General features: G+C 44.3%; 1 protein-coding gene across 1 annotated transcript; it reads right to left on the reverse strand.

The window, feature by feature from the left end:
* Positions 1-6,840: 6,840 nt before the first annotated feature.
* LOC123991093 (C-type natriuretic peptide 4-like) lies at positions 6,841-12,242 on the reverse strand. The gene is made up of 3 exons (XM_046292300.1): positions 12,022-12,242; positions 10,237-10,529; positions 6,841-7,287 (listed from the first exon to the last, which is right to left on the reverse strand). The coding sequence occupies exons 1-2, from the start codon at positions 12,112-12,114 to the stop codon at positions 10,260-10,262; spliced, it is 363 nt and encodes a 120-aa protein (XP_046148256.1). The 5' UTR covers positions 12,115-12,242; the 3' UTR covers positions 6,841-7,287; positions 10,237-10,259.
* Between the last annotated feature and the right edge of the window lie 624 nt (positions 12,243-12,866).

The raw sequence follows: 12,866 nt of genomic DNA on the forward strand, positions 1-12,866 counted from the left end.
CATTTTCACTTCATTTCATTACAGTACAACGGTTTGATTTGTTTGATCGTAGCTAGCTACATAGCTAGCTACATAGCCGTCTTTGTATCAAAGATAATTGTGTAGTCTAGAGCGACTTTCTAGGTTAGCTAGCCAGCTATTGTCGTTCTTTTAACGCAACGTAACGTAAACAACACTGCTAGCTAGCCAGCTAGCCCCCGAATAGCAGCACTGTAGAAACTATTACACTCAACGGAACGACTTGATTAGTGTAGTGTCAACAACGCAGCCACTGCCAGCTAGCCTACAATGTCAACAACGCAGCCACTGCCAGCTAGCCTAGTTCAGCAGTACTGTATCATTTTAATCATTTTAGTCAATAAGATTCTTGCTACGTAAGCTTAACTTTCTGAACATTCGAGACGTGTAGTCCACTTGTCATTCCAATCTCCTTTGCATTAGCGTAGCCTCTTCTGTAGCCTGTCAACTATGTGTCTGTCTATCCCTGTTCTCTCCTCTGCACAGACCATACAAACGCTCCACACCGCGTGGCCGCGGCCACCCTAATCTGGTGGTCCCAGCGCGCACGACCCACGTGGAGTTCCAGGTCTCCGGTAGCCTCTGGAACTGCTGATCTGCGGCCAACAAGGCAGAGTTCATCTCAGCCTATGCCTCCCTCCAGTCCCTCGACTTCTTGGCACTGACGGAAACATGGATCACCACAGATAACACTGCTACTCCCACTGCTCTCTCTTCGTCCGCCCACGTGTTCTCGCACACCCCGAGAACTTCTGGTCAGCGGGGTGGTGGCACCGGTATCCTCATCTCTCCCAAGTGGTCATTCTCTCTTTCTCCCCTTACCCATCTGTCTATCGCCTCCTTTGAATTCCATGCTGTCACAGTTACCAGCCCTTTCAAGCTTAACATCCTTATCATTTATCGCCCTGCTCAAACCTTCTCCAACCTATCTCCTGATTCTGCCTCCTCAACCCTCCTCTCCTCCCTTTCTGCATCCTTTGACTCTCTATGGCCCCTATCCTCCAGGCCGGCTCGGTCCTCCCCTCCCGCTCCGTGGCTCGACGACTCATTGCGAGCTCACAGAACAGGGCTCCGGGCAGCCGAGCGGAAATGGAGGAAAACATCCTTTAGATGAATATTCCTCCCCTGCGGACCTGGCATCCTTTCACTCCCTCCTCTCTACATTTTCCTCTTCTGTCTCTGCTGCTAAAGCCACTTTCTACCACTCTAAATTCCAAGCATCTGCCTCTAACCCTAGGAAGCTCTTTGCCACCGTCTCCTCCCTCCTAAATCCTCCTCCCCCTCTCCCCCTCCTCTCCTATCCCCCTTGTAAAGTGGCTCGCATTCCACTCTCTGCAGATGACTTCGTCAACCATTTTGAAAAGAAGGTCGACGACATCCGATCCTCGTTTGCTAAGTCAAACGACACCGCTGGTTCTGCTCACACTGCCCTACCCTGTGCTCTGACCTCTTTCTCCCCTCCCTCTCCAGATGAAATCTCGCGTCTTGTGACGGCCGGCCGCCCAACAACCTGCCCGCTTGACCCCATCCCCTCCTTTCTGCTCCAGACCATTTCCGGAGACCTTCTCCCTTACCTCACCTCGCTCATCAACTCATCCCTGACCGCTGGCTACGTCCCTTCCGTCTTCAAGAGAGCGAGAGTTGCACCTGACTGGCAAGCTGCCTTTCCAGAGCTCTCGCTGATGCTGTACCTGGCAAGCTGCCTTTCCAGAGCGCTCGCTGATGCTGTAACTGGCAAACTGCCTTTCCAGAGCTCTCGCTGATGCTGTACCTGGCAAGCTGCCTTTCCAGAGCTCTTTGTCACGCTGATGCTGTAACTGGCAAGCTGCCTTTCAACAAGTAATAAACTGGCTTAAAGGGATGAAGAATATGTACAGAGCTCTCGCTGATACTGTACCTGGCAAGCTGCCTTTCCAGAGCTCTCGCTGATGCTGTAACTGGCAAACTGCCTTTCCAGAGCTCTCGCTGATGCTGTACCTGGCAAGCTGCCTTTCCAGAGCTCTCGCTGATGCTGTAACTGGCAAGCTGCCTTTCCAGAGCTCTCGCTGATGCTGTAACTGGCAAGCTGCCTTTACAGAGCTCTCGCTGATGCTGTACCTGGCAAGCTGCCTTTCCAGAGCTCTCGCTGATGCTGTAACTGGCAAGCTGCCTTTCCAGAGCTCTCACTGATGCTGTACCTGGCAAGCTGCCTTTCCAGAGCTCTCGCTGATGCTGTAACTGGCAAGCTGCCTTTCCAGAGCTCTCGCTGATGCTGTACCTGGCAAGCTGCCTTTCCAGAGCTCTCGCTGATGCTGTACCTGGCAAGCTGCCTTTCCAGAGCTCTCGCTGATGCTGTACCTGGCAAGCTGCCTTTCCAGAGCTCTCGCTGATGCTGTAACTGGCAAGCTGCCTTTCCAGAGCTCTCGCTGATGCTGTAACTGGCAAGCTGCCTTTCCAGAGCTCTCGCTGATGCTGTACCTGGCAAGCTGCCTTTCCAGAGTTCTCGCTGATGCTGTAACTGGCAAGCTGCCTTTCCAGAGCTCTCGCTGATGCTGTACCTGGCAAGCTGCCTTTCCAGAGCTCTCGCTGATGCTGTAACTGGCAAACTGCCTTTCCAGAGCTCTCGCTGATGCTGTACCTGGCAAGCTGCCTTTCCAGAGCTCTCGCTGATGCTGTAACTGGCAAGCTGCCTTTCCAGAGCTCTCGCTGATGCTGTAACTGGCAAGCTGCCTTTACAGAGCTCTCGCTGATGCTGTAACTGGCAAGCTGCCTTTCCAGAGCTCTCGCTGATGCTGTACCTGGCAAGCTGCCTTTCCAGAGCTCTCGCTGATGCTGTAACTGGCAAGCTGCCTTTCCAGAGCTCTCACTGATGCTGTACCTGGCAAGCTGCCTTTCCAGAGCTCTCGCTGATGCTGTAACTGGCAAGCTGCCTTTCCAGAGCTCTCGCTGATGCTGTACCTGGCAAGCTGCCTTTCCAGAGCTCTCGCTGATGCTGTACCTGGCAAGCTGCCTTTCCAGAGCTCTCGCTGATGCTGTAACTGGCAAGCTGCCTTTCCAGAGCTCTCGCTGATGCTGTAGCTAGTAAGTTGGTTGTCTCTTCTCTCTTCAGTCGGGAGCTACGCTGCATTCTGTTGTTATGTCAACGATTGGCTGAGCCTTGGATACAGCCAGTATTGCTCCAAACGCGCATCACTCATTCGCTTATAGCCAGTAGTGATCCAACCTCCCTCTCCAAACCTTTCTCATTGGATCTACACGAATCACGTCGGTCACCTATTTTGGATTCAAAACGGTCTAATTTGCATCCCTGAGCAGTGCAGCTTGGCTGGGTTGCTCTTGAACTTCGCCTCTCCTGAGTCCGTACAAGAGTTGCAGGACAGGACTGTAACTACCATTTGGATAACACAAAATTGGTGAGAAAAAGGGGTTACTAAAAAATAAAATAATAATAATCATTTAAAAAATCGTCATCAATCAACAAATAATACCAATGCAAAAATATATTTTAAACATTTTAGCAAATGAAAAAAAAAAAAATATATATATATATCGCATTTATGTTAGTATTCAAACCCTTTACTCAGTACTTTGTTGAAACACCTTTTGGCAGCAATTACAGCCCCGAGTCTTCTTTGGTTTGACGCTACAAGCTTGGCACACCTGTATTTGGGGAGTTTCTCCTATTCTTCTCTGCAGATCCCCTCAAGCTCTGTCAGGTTGGATGGGGAGCCTTGCTGCACAGCTATTTTCAGGTCTCTCCAGAGATGTTTGAATGGGTTCAAGTCTGGGCTCTGGCTGGGCCAGTCATTGGCATTCAGAGACTTGTCCCGAAGCCACTCCTGCATTGTCTTGACTGTGTGTTTAGGGTCATTGTCCTGTTGGAAGGTGAACCTCCGCCCTAGTCTGAAGTCCTGAGCGCTCTGGAGCAGGTTTTCATCAAGGATCTCTCTGTACTTTGCTCCGAACCTGATTAGTCTCCCAGTCTCTGCCACTAAAAAACATCCCCACAGCATGATGCTACCACCACCATGCTTCACCGAAGGGATGGTGCCAGGTTTCCTCCAGACGTGATGCTTGGCATTCAGGCCAAAGAGTTCAATCATGGTTTCATCAGACCAGAGAATCTTGTTTCTCATGGTCTGAGAGTCCTTTAGGTGCCTCTTGACAAACTCAAAACATGTGCGTTTTCCTGAGGAGTGGCTTCCGTCTGGCCACTCTACCATAAAGGCCTGATTGGTGCTGCAGAGATGGTTGTCCTTCTGGAAGTTTCTCCCATCTCCACAGAGAAACTCTACAGCTCTGTCAGAGTGACCATCGTTTTCTTGGTCACCTCCCTAACCAAGGCCCTTCTCCCCCAATTGCTCAGTTTGGCCGGGTGGCCAGCTCTAGGAAGAGCCTTGGTGGTTCCAAACTTTTTCCATTTAAGAACGATGGAGGCCACTGTGTTCTTGGGGACCTTCAATGCTGCAGAAATGTTTTAGTACCCTTTCCCAGATCTGTGCCTCGACACAATCCTGTCTATATATTCTACCCTCGCAAAAGAGTCCCCTTCTTAAACTTAGCAGATTGATAAAACCGGTACAGCTACTGTTGTGTTGGAAGATAACTTATTGCCACTGCTTCGTAGGTACAGTAATAGTGACTGAAATGAGTAAAACTGAAATATAGAATGAAAATAACAATGTGTATGAATGAATACTAGGCTTCATTGTATTTGTATACATGTTCATAAACACAGAAATATGCAGCATTATGTATTAAATCGGAAGGAAATAATTATCCAAAACATGACAAGATCAAATGCACTGAACATATATTCATGTGGCTATCAAGATTCATAAATATCATTAAAACAATAAGCTGTACAAAATATCATCATGAATTGAATGTCAAATATGTTATGATTATTTTTTTTTCTACAAAATGATAGCAAGAAGGATGGAGTTTAATAACGTCTGCAGCTCCACAGAGTGACTTTCACCATTTCGGAACGTAAACAATTCTTCTTCTACAAGGTTCAGCACATTAAACGAACAACACACCTCGACACAGGACAGTGGCCCCCAAGTGGTCAACAATTGGAATTACATCATCGCCTAAAGGAACTCAAACCCAACTATAGGGGCCAGAACAGTATTTGTTTATTATACTGTATCTTAATAGATTTACTAAAATATTTTTTTTTTGCTGTATCATTACTGGTTATTTGTGTGCAGATTGCTGAGGATTTTTATTTATTTAATCAAATTTAGAATAAGGCTGTAACGTAACAAAATGTGGAGAGTCAAGGGGTCTGAATTATTTCCGAAGGCACTGTACATACTTTCTCGTCTTCTTATTTCAATTTATTGTGTGTTTTTATTCTACTTTGTAGTGTAGTATTTGTATTACTGATATTGATTACTGCATTGTTGGGTTTAGAGCTTGCAAAAGAGACATTTCAATGTACTTGTGCACGTGACAATAAAACTGGAAACTTGAATAAGGTGTCATTACACCTCTTATGAGTCAGGTTGAGTCACAATTAGGTTGTTCTTGCCCTAGAAACTACTCATAAAGAACAGATGGCTGATTAGAACACAGTAAACTGGTGTCCTAGATTTATATTACACAACCCCAATGACCATCCACCAACATATTATTCTTCCGAGTGGAGAAATTAAATGCATTAGGTCTTACAATTTCCAATACCGCCCTAGAAACAAGACCATGGCAAAGACTGAGGAGCAGCTCATTAAACAAGAACAGGATGTCCTTTTCCTTGCCTCTTAGATAGGAACCAATCAAATTAGGGGAGAGCGTCACTCTTACACAGAACCTCCACGCTCCTGTCTTTTCATAGTGACTTCTCTGCAACACATGAATTCCTATGTAGTCTGTAACTAAAATGAATGGACCATGAGATGAGAGACCATGATGAGATGGATGGATGGTGTTGATTACATCAAGCATTATGGTAAATACAGGGAAATTGATCACATGTATTGCTATATATTCTTTGAAGGTCTGTCCATTTTGACATGTTCTAGACAATACCCTTCAAATGTTTCTGTCAGGGAGTTAGTTATCCATTTTCAGTGGTCTCTGATTGCCTTATAGCTCAGGCTCACTGGCATACAGCTCATGCACCTGCACAGTTGGGAGAATTCCACATTTATTTTCTCACTGCCGCCCTCTTGTGTTTAAATATCACACTGCTGAACACTTGCCTTTGTTCAAAAATGGTTATGTTTATCAAGAGCTGTTTGCAGGGTTGTGTTCAATAAGTACCAAATGGAAGAGAACGGATTGAAATAGGTACTTCCTGGACTTCTCCAATAAGAAATGCTTATTTTCATTTTTCCCCTGTAAAAACATTAGGTGTCGTGTGCCCTAATGCTCAACATCCAGGTGATTCATACGGATACCTCTGCTGTAGTTGTTCCAATGAATACACACATTCACATGATGGTAAAAAGGAGCTCCCTGCATACATACGTGATCCTCATGAGGATTAATGAGGATATCCAAGCACTCCAGCCTGACATGTTAAAAGCTGTTTGCAGCTTAAGAAACAACAGTTGACTCCGATGATGAAACTGTTGAGAGGAAGCAAGTTATGTATACAGTATCTATATTTGCCATTTGGTCTTGCCTAAGAGTTTGTGTTCTTGTATATCTCTGTCCATTCACTTGTCCTTCTTAATAATAAAAAGATAATTTACAACAGCACTCAATGAAGAGATTTGTTGGCCTATGTAAGCGGTTCACTATCACAGAACAAAGCTTCAGCCTCAGACTCCCACTGAATAGAGCCCTAGACATGATTTCCACATATACAGAAACTGGAAGGAGACTCATAAGTGCATGGAATGTTTTTTTTAATCATTTTGAAAACATGTACAACTGTTTAGGACAAAAAAAAGGTTACAAACAGAATTGACCTGCAGTTTGCATCCATTTCAAAATGTTGCATAAATAAAACTCATATTTATAAATATCTCTTTTATAAACATATAAATAGTTTTTAAAACATAAATACATTTATGCGGAATGAAAGTACACGAATGTACAGCAGCAGCGACAATATACAGCTTTGCGGTTTCTAGTTTTTCCACCCTTATCCGCCATTTTGTATTGTGTGTTGGTCTTTATGTTATACATATGGATTGGTTTTATCATTGTTGTCTCAGTCCTTGAATATGTTGGTCATGGTGGCTTTTCGTACCAAAAATCGGTCACTTTTTAGGTAATTTTCCTCAGGCGAGGACCAACTTAACCCAAGTTGTCCGAACCCATCGTCTGAACGCTCTGGGAAGAAAGAAGAAGAAAAGACCTGGTTAGATGGATCTATTCACAGAAACCTCTAAATACATGGATTTGTTCACAGAAACCTCTAAATACATGGATTTGTTCACAGAAACCTCTAAATACATGGATTTGTTCACAGAAACCTCTAAATACATGGATTTGTTCACAGAAACCTCTAAATACATGGATTTGTTCACAGAAACCTCTAAATAGATGGATTTGTTCACAGAAACCTCTAAATAGATATGGACACAAATTATAGCCGATCACCTGTCAGTCTCACTAAAACAAACCCTCTAACTAAACAGTCTCAATGCACACCTCTGCTCCGACCAACCACAGTCCAGACCTAGTCTCTCACACAATCCTTAATTGACTGCCCAATACTCTGCTCATCTCTCACTTCTCATTAAAGTTAGTAAAAGGAGGAAGAGAGGTGTCTGCCCAAGAAACATACACACTTAGTCACATACTGTATAGACAGTCTGTGAGCCACAGCGTACGCAAGGCACCACACCAGCCCCCCCCCGGCAGGATTTCACTGTTAGCCACACACAACCACATGAAGGCCAAGCACCCCTTAGCGTGATTCACCTGGTTTCCCCATTGCCTCATCCTGCATACCGCCCCTTTCATGTTCTGCTTTTCTTTCTGAGCAAAAGGGAAGGGTTTCCTGGAACATTCCTCCTAGGGTGCTGTGTGTGTGTGTGTGTGTGTGTGTGTGTGTGTGTGTGTGTGTGTGTGTGTGTGTGTGTGTTACATGTTTTCTGTGAGTGTGTCCATCTACAAAGAGAGGAACCTGCTCTCTCTCTCTCTCTCTCTCTCTGTAGGTGTTCCTCTTCCTACCCACTAGAGACTGGTCGATGACCTCATAATTGTCCCATAATCCATTCTGCATTACCAAACGGCCTTTGGCCTGACTCTGAGATCTACTGTAGATCTTATTGTCAGGCCAAAGGCCATTGATAAAGCAGACTGGAGTGTGGGACAATTATGAAGTCATTGATTATGTCCTCATCGTGTTCACATATGTCCCATTAGGCTTTCAGCCAATAGCTATGATTACTTATGATGATGTCCTGCAATGTGTATGGACTTCCTAAGGCCAATTTGATCGCTTCCCACAGACTTGGAACATTTCAAGAGGGGATTTGTGATCTCATTCTACGGGGCTTTTGTCCTCAACACAATGTTCTGTTACAGCATCAGTGGGACACATCGTTATGCCCTCTCCCACTGTCCCACACAGGAAAGGCAGATAGCACATAGATGGACTGCTTGTAAAAGTCAATTTGCAGGCGATTGTTCATGATTTCAATCAAGAAGCAGATGCATTTGTAGGTCTCTCCCTATCCTTCTTCCTAATGCAGTCTTAACCAGATGTGTTTGTATTAGTCAGTAGGCCTAAACCAAAAGGATTAGTCTGAAGGATTTATCCCTACTCTGAATTTTCAGGTCAGGCATGTGTCTTGCACAGATAAGAGTCTACCTGTGCAGAGCACCTGTCGCTTTGCCCTCCCACACGCCAAGTGCTCTTATTGGTGGTGGAATATTTTTTTTTGTATTCAGTTTTGTCTGTTGTTCTGCCCGCAATTAGTCGTGACGTCGTGAAGTTTGCCACCCATACCCGTCCGTTGGTGGCCTGCCCTGTACTGTGCTCGCATGCCCAGAATCCAAACATGCATGGCTTGAGATGCGGTGACCGGTCGATCCTGTGTAGCTAGCTACTTAGTTTAAATATCAACAATACTGCCACAGCAGCATAACATTTGATTGACACTGAACAACACTTAGATTTACATAATCATCAATATTGGATCTGGTTGGCTGCTACGCGACACAGAGAGAGGCAGAAAGACAAAAGAGGAGCCGTTGCATCTACTTCCCATCCAACTCCATCCCTTCTGCCAGGAGTTGCACATGTGTCAGTGCAGCAGTGGCAGCATAGGTAGTCTGGACTCTAGCTAACAAGCCACTATGAGTTAAAATAGCATGAATACTAGGTGTAACGGATGTGAAGCGGCTAGCTTAGTTAGCGGTGTGCGCTAAATAGCGTTTCAATCGGTTACGACACTTGCTCTGAGACCTTGAAGTAGTGGTTCCCCTTGCTCTGCAAGGGCCGTGGCTTTTGTGGAGCGATGGGTAACGACGCTTCGAGGGTGACTGTTGTTGATGTGTGCAGAAGGTCCCTGGTTCGCGCCCGGGTATGGGCGAGGGGACGGTTTCAAATTATACTGTTACATGGGCTCTATTATGAAGTCGTTATTTAACCATTTGAGAGCATTGAAGATAAGTCACAACATTCTAACATTTTTGAGCATAGGCCAATTTATTTCCGCAAAAACACACACGTCAAAAATGCAAGGTAGTTACAGTGCCTCCTAAACGCATGATTTACATCGGCAAGAGGGTGGGCTATCAGCGGATCATTGATGTTGATGAATGTAACTCTGCTAGTGAGCTAGCTTGATTTTTTATGAATATCGAGAAATGAATGATGAACGTATTTGTATTTTATTTTGAGGACCTGCAGCCTGAAAGGTCTTTGCACCTTCCAGGTTGAGAAATTGCAACATGTTGCCAGTCTGACGTGCTCACAGGGGGCCACATCATCACCTCCACGAGCATACATTTATTCTTAAATAAAGGTTCAATTAAAAAAACAAAAGCATGGGTATTTACTGCAACCTGTTCAACGCTTTTACAGTCTGTAGTCTATGGGTGACTCATCTGAAATTGTCACAGGAGTTACATTGGGGATTTTGTAGTAGACTCATAGAACGATCCTCAAATTAGGTTGTTTTCAAATAGTCTTTAAAATATATATATCATTTGCCTTTTTGTCTCCCATCCTAAATTGGTGGTGATGTACGTTCCTCCTGATTTAATCACATGATGTGCAATTGCGCAAGGAGAAAGGGAGATAGCGTGAGAGGTTAGGTTACTTACCAACAAGTCTTGATATGCCTTCTCTAACAGCCCATGCCGCTAATGGTGCCTATCCTGTCCATTTTGTGTCCGAAGCAGCCGCTCCGGGCCGCGGATCCTTTCTTGGTGTTTGATTTGTGTCTCCGTGCGCTGGGCTGGTCGTTCAGCAGTCGCGCCCACATGGCCTTGGCGCGAGTGTCCATGCGCAGGTCTCGCAGCAAGCGTACCCGGGAGCGCACTTTTTCCAGCCTCTGCTCTCGCTCGTCCGACGCCATGAACTCCGACAGTTCCTCCCCCAGCAAACTTCTGAGAGACTGGGATACAGAAACAAGAGACACCCGCTTTAGATAATACATTCTATATGGAAACGACTTATGTAAGCACCTGTCAGCAGATAGCGCATCTGGGAATGATTCTGATTAACGACAAATATGCGTATTCATCAATTGCATACTTCAGGAAGCAGTAAACTCACTATCCTGCACTTTTCCCGACACTTTTTTGTTTTCAGCTGGCCTTGTAAATGTATTTATGTTCCATATGAAACCTTTGCTCAATTATAGGCTACATCTAGTAATGTCAGTGCTGTCTACACTTGACTCGCGTCAGGAAGAACCAAAAGACAGTAGCTACACGACGAGTTCTGACCTAAGTTAGATACTGAATAGAAATCACATAAAATGCTGCAATTAATTGGCCCGTCCTTTGAAACCAAATCCTGAATTTGTGTGTGGTGTTGCGTTTTAACACATGGGAAACGGTGTGTAGCCTTTCTAATTGCACATTCGTTGAATAAAGCGATAAACACTGGTCAGAAATGAGTCTCCCAGTCCCGGGGATTATCGGATGCAGCTGGAGAGACAGGTGCGCATGCAGTAGAATACCCACTCACACAGACGTCAGTTCAACGTCTTGTTTTGATTTACATTTGGTTGAGTTGTCAACTAACTTGAATTCAACGTGATTTTTTTTTAACCATGTCGTTGTATTTAGGTTTAAAGTTGAGTAAAACAATTACTAAATTCCCTTACATTGATGAATTTTTGCAAATCCAATCAGTTTTCAACGTTGATTAAAGGACATAATGATTTTTGTTGTTGAATTATTTGCGCTATGAGTCTCTCTCTTGATGGCAGATGCGCCTTTTCAACGGGTGGGAAATGGATGTTATCTGGTTTAAAAAACACTTTTTCAAAGATATCTAAGATTGACTTAGTAGCCTATTGAAGGCAACCAATATGTATGTTACATGTAGGACGCGCAAAAGCTCATTTGGGTAGTCTACATGTAAAGGTCACTGTGTCCTCGTATCCTATGTCCACTCGAGCGCTTCTCAAGACGCGCGCTTGGGTACCAGCATGAATATAGTCAACCGTATGCAATTAAGTAGCCTAAGTGGCTGTAGTTTCGCCGTTGAACACAGTATCTATCCATATATCGCCCTGATCGTTTTAAAAATAAATAAAAAACCAAGCCTTTCCTTCCAGTAATAGCCTATGCGTACGTTAATTAAGAAAGATACAAACCCCCATCTTCAATATGAGCGATGTAATGTAAATGCAATGGTCTTAGTATAGTATATAGTATAGCCTAGTTTATATATGATACATGGCCATTGATAGTATGCATACCAATATGTACATTCCCAGTAGTCTATACACTTGCATCAGTTGTTGATGCTATTTGGGGAACCGTAATGTGAATACTATTAGTTAGCCTATAGCTGTGCACCATGCAAATATATTTCTCCAAATAATCGCATTCCGCTCACAAATGACAGCGCGCACATCAATGAAGTGACCTCACCTTCTGTTGCGCCGGTGTCAGAGGCTTCGCCCCTGTCCGCAGTGAAAGCAGGGTGATCATAAGTCCACATGCCACCAAATGTGAGATGTTCATTCTGACAAGTTTTTTGTTGTAAAGGATTCCTCTTTGGCGAAGTTCAGTATACGATAAATTATATTGGTTCTCTGTCTTTGCGTCGGTCTTTACTCCAAGCTTCCCAAGTGCTACTCTAACTCTACGAATTACTACTCACGGCTTTATAGCCGGCCGCTGGTGATGTCATGACAACCTGCGTAATGGTCTTCCTTCCCCCTCCCTCTTGTACCTTGCCAATTTCGTTTTTTTTCCCCTTCTGCATTGGCCTACCTGCGTAATCTATTGAGGAGCGCGTCATGCTAAATTATGAATTAAAATGATATCTACACCGGTCATTATGGCTTAAATTAATTAAATAAAACAAAAAAAAACCCATTACATTACTGTTTCACCATGCACCACTACGACTGGTTTTCCACCAAAACAATACTTAATTGCTTTGCTTGAAAAGGAGCAATGATATGCAATTCACAAGTGTAGCAGTGTGGCATTGGCAGACACATGATACTCTATTCAAATGCCAACCACCCACCGCGAGGAAATGAGGTTGGACAATGAGTTCCAAAGAAATCAAGACCTGACTTGTTAAATGCAACAGATTTCGTGGGGAATGATAAACCCACTCATTAACGCAGAATGGGGGGGGGGGTTAAATCAAACACCATTCCAAAAGATGTACTGTCTTGGTAAATAAATGTGTATTTTTGTTTGGAATTATGTATTCGTTAGTCAGCTGTATTTTCTATTGATATACAGTAACTCATAATAAC

This window comes from Oncorhynchus gorbuscha, linkage group LG02, assembly GCF_021184085.1.
Source record: "Oncorhynchus gorbuscha isolate QuinsamMale2020 ecotype Even-year linkage group LG02, OgorEven_v1.0, whole genome shotgun sequence".
NCBI classification, from domain to species: domain Eukaryota; kingdom Metazoa; phylum Chordata; class Actinopteri; order Salmoniformes; family Salmonidae; genus Oncorhynchus; species Oncorhynchus gorbuscha.

Excerpts from the sequence above, each read along its gene's own strand:
- LOC123991093 (XM_046292300.1), bottom strand. The coding sequence starts at position 12,114 with ATGAACATCTCACATTTGGTGGCATGTGGACTTATGATCACCCTGCTT. Across the intron at positions 10,530-12,021 it reads TGACACCGGCGCAACAGAAG|TCTCTCAGAAGTTTGCTGGG; the intron begins GTGAGGTCACTT and ends TCTGTATCCCAG.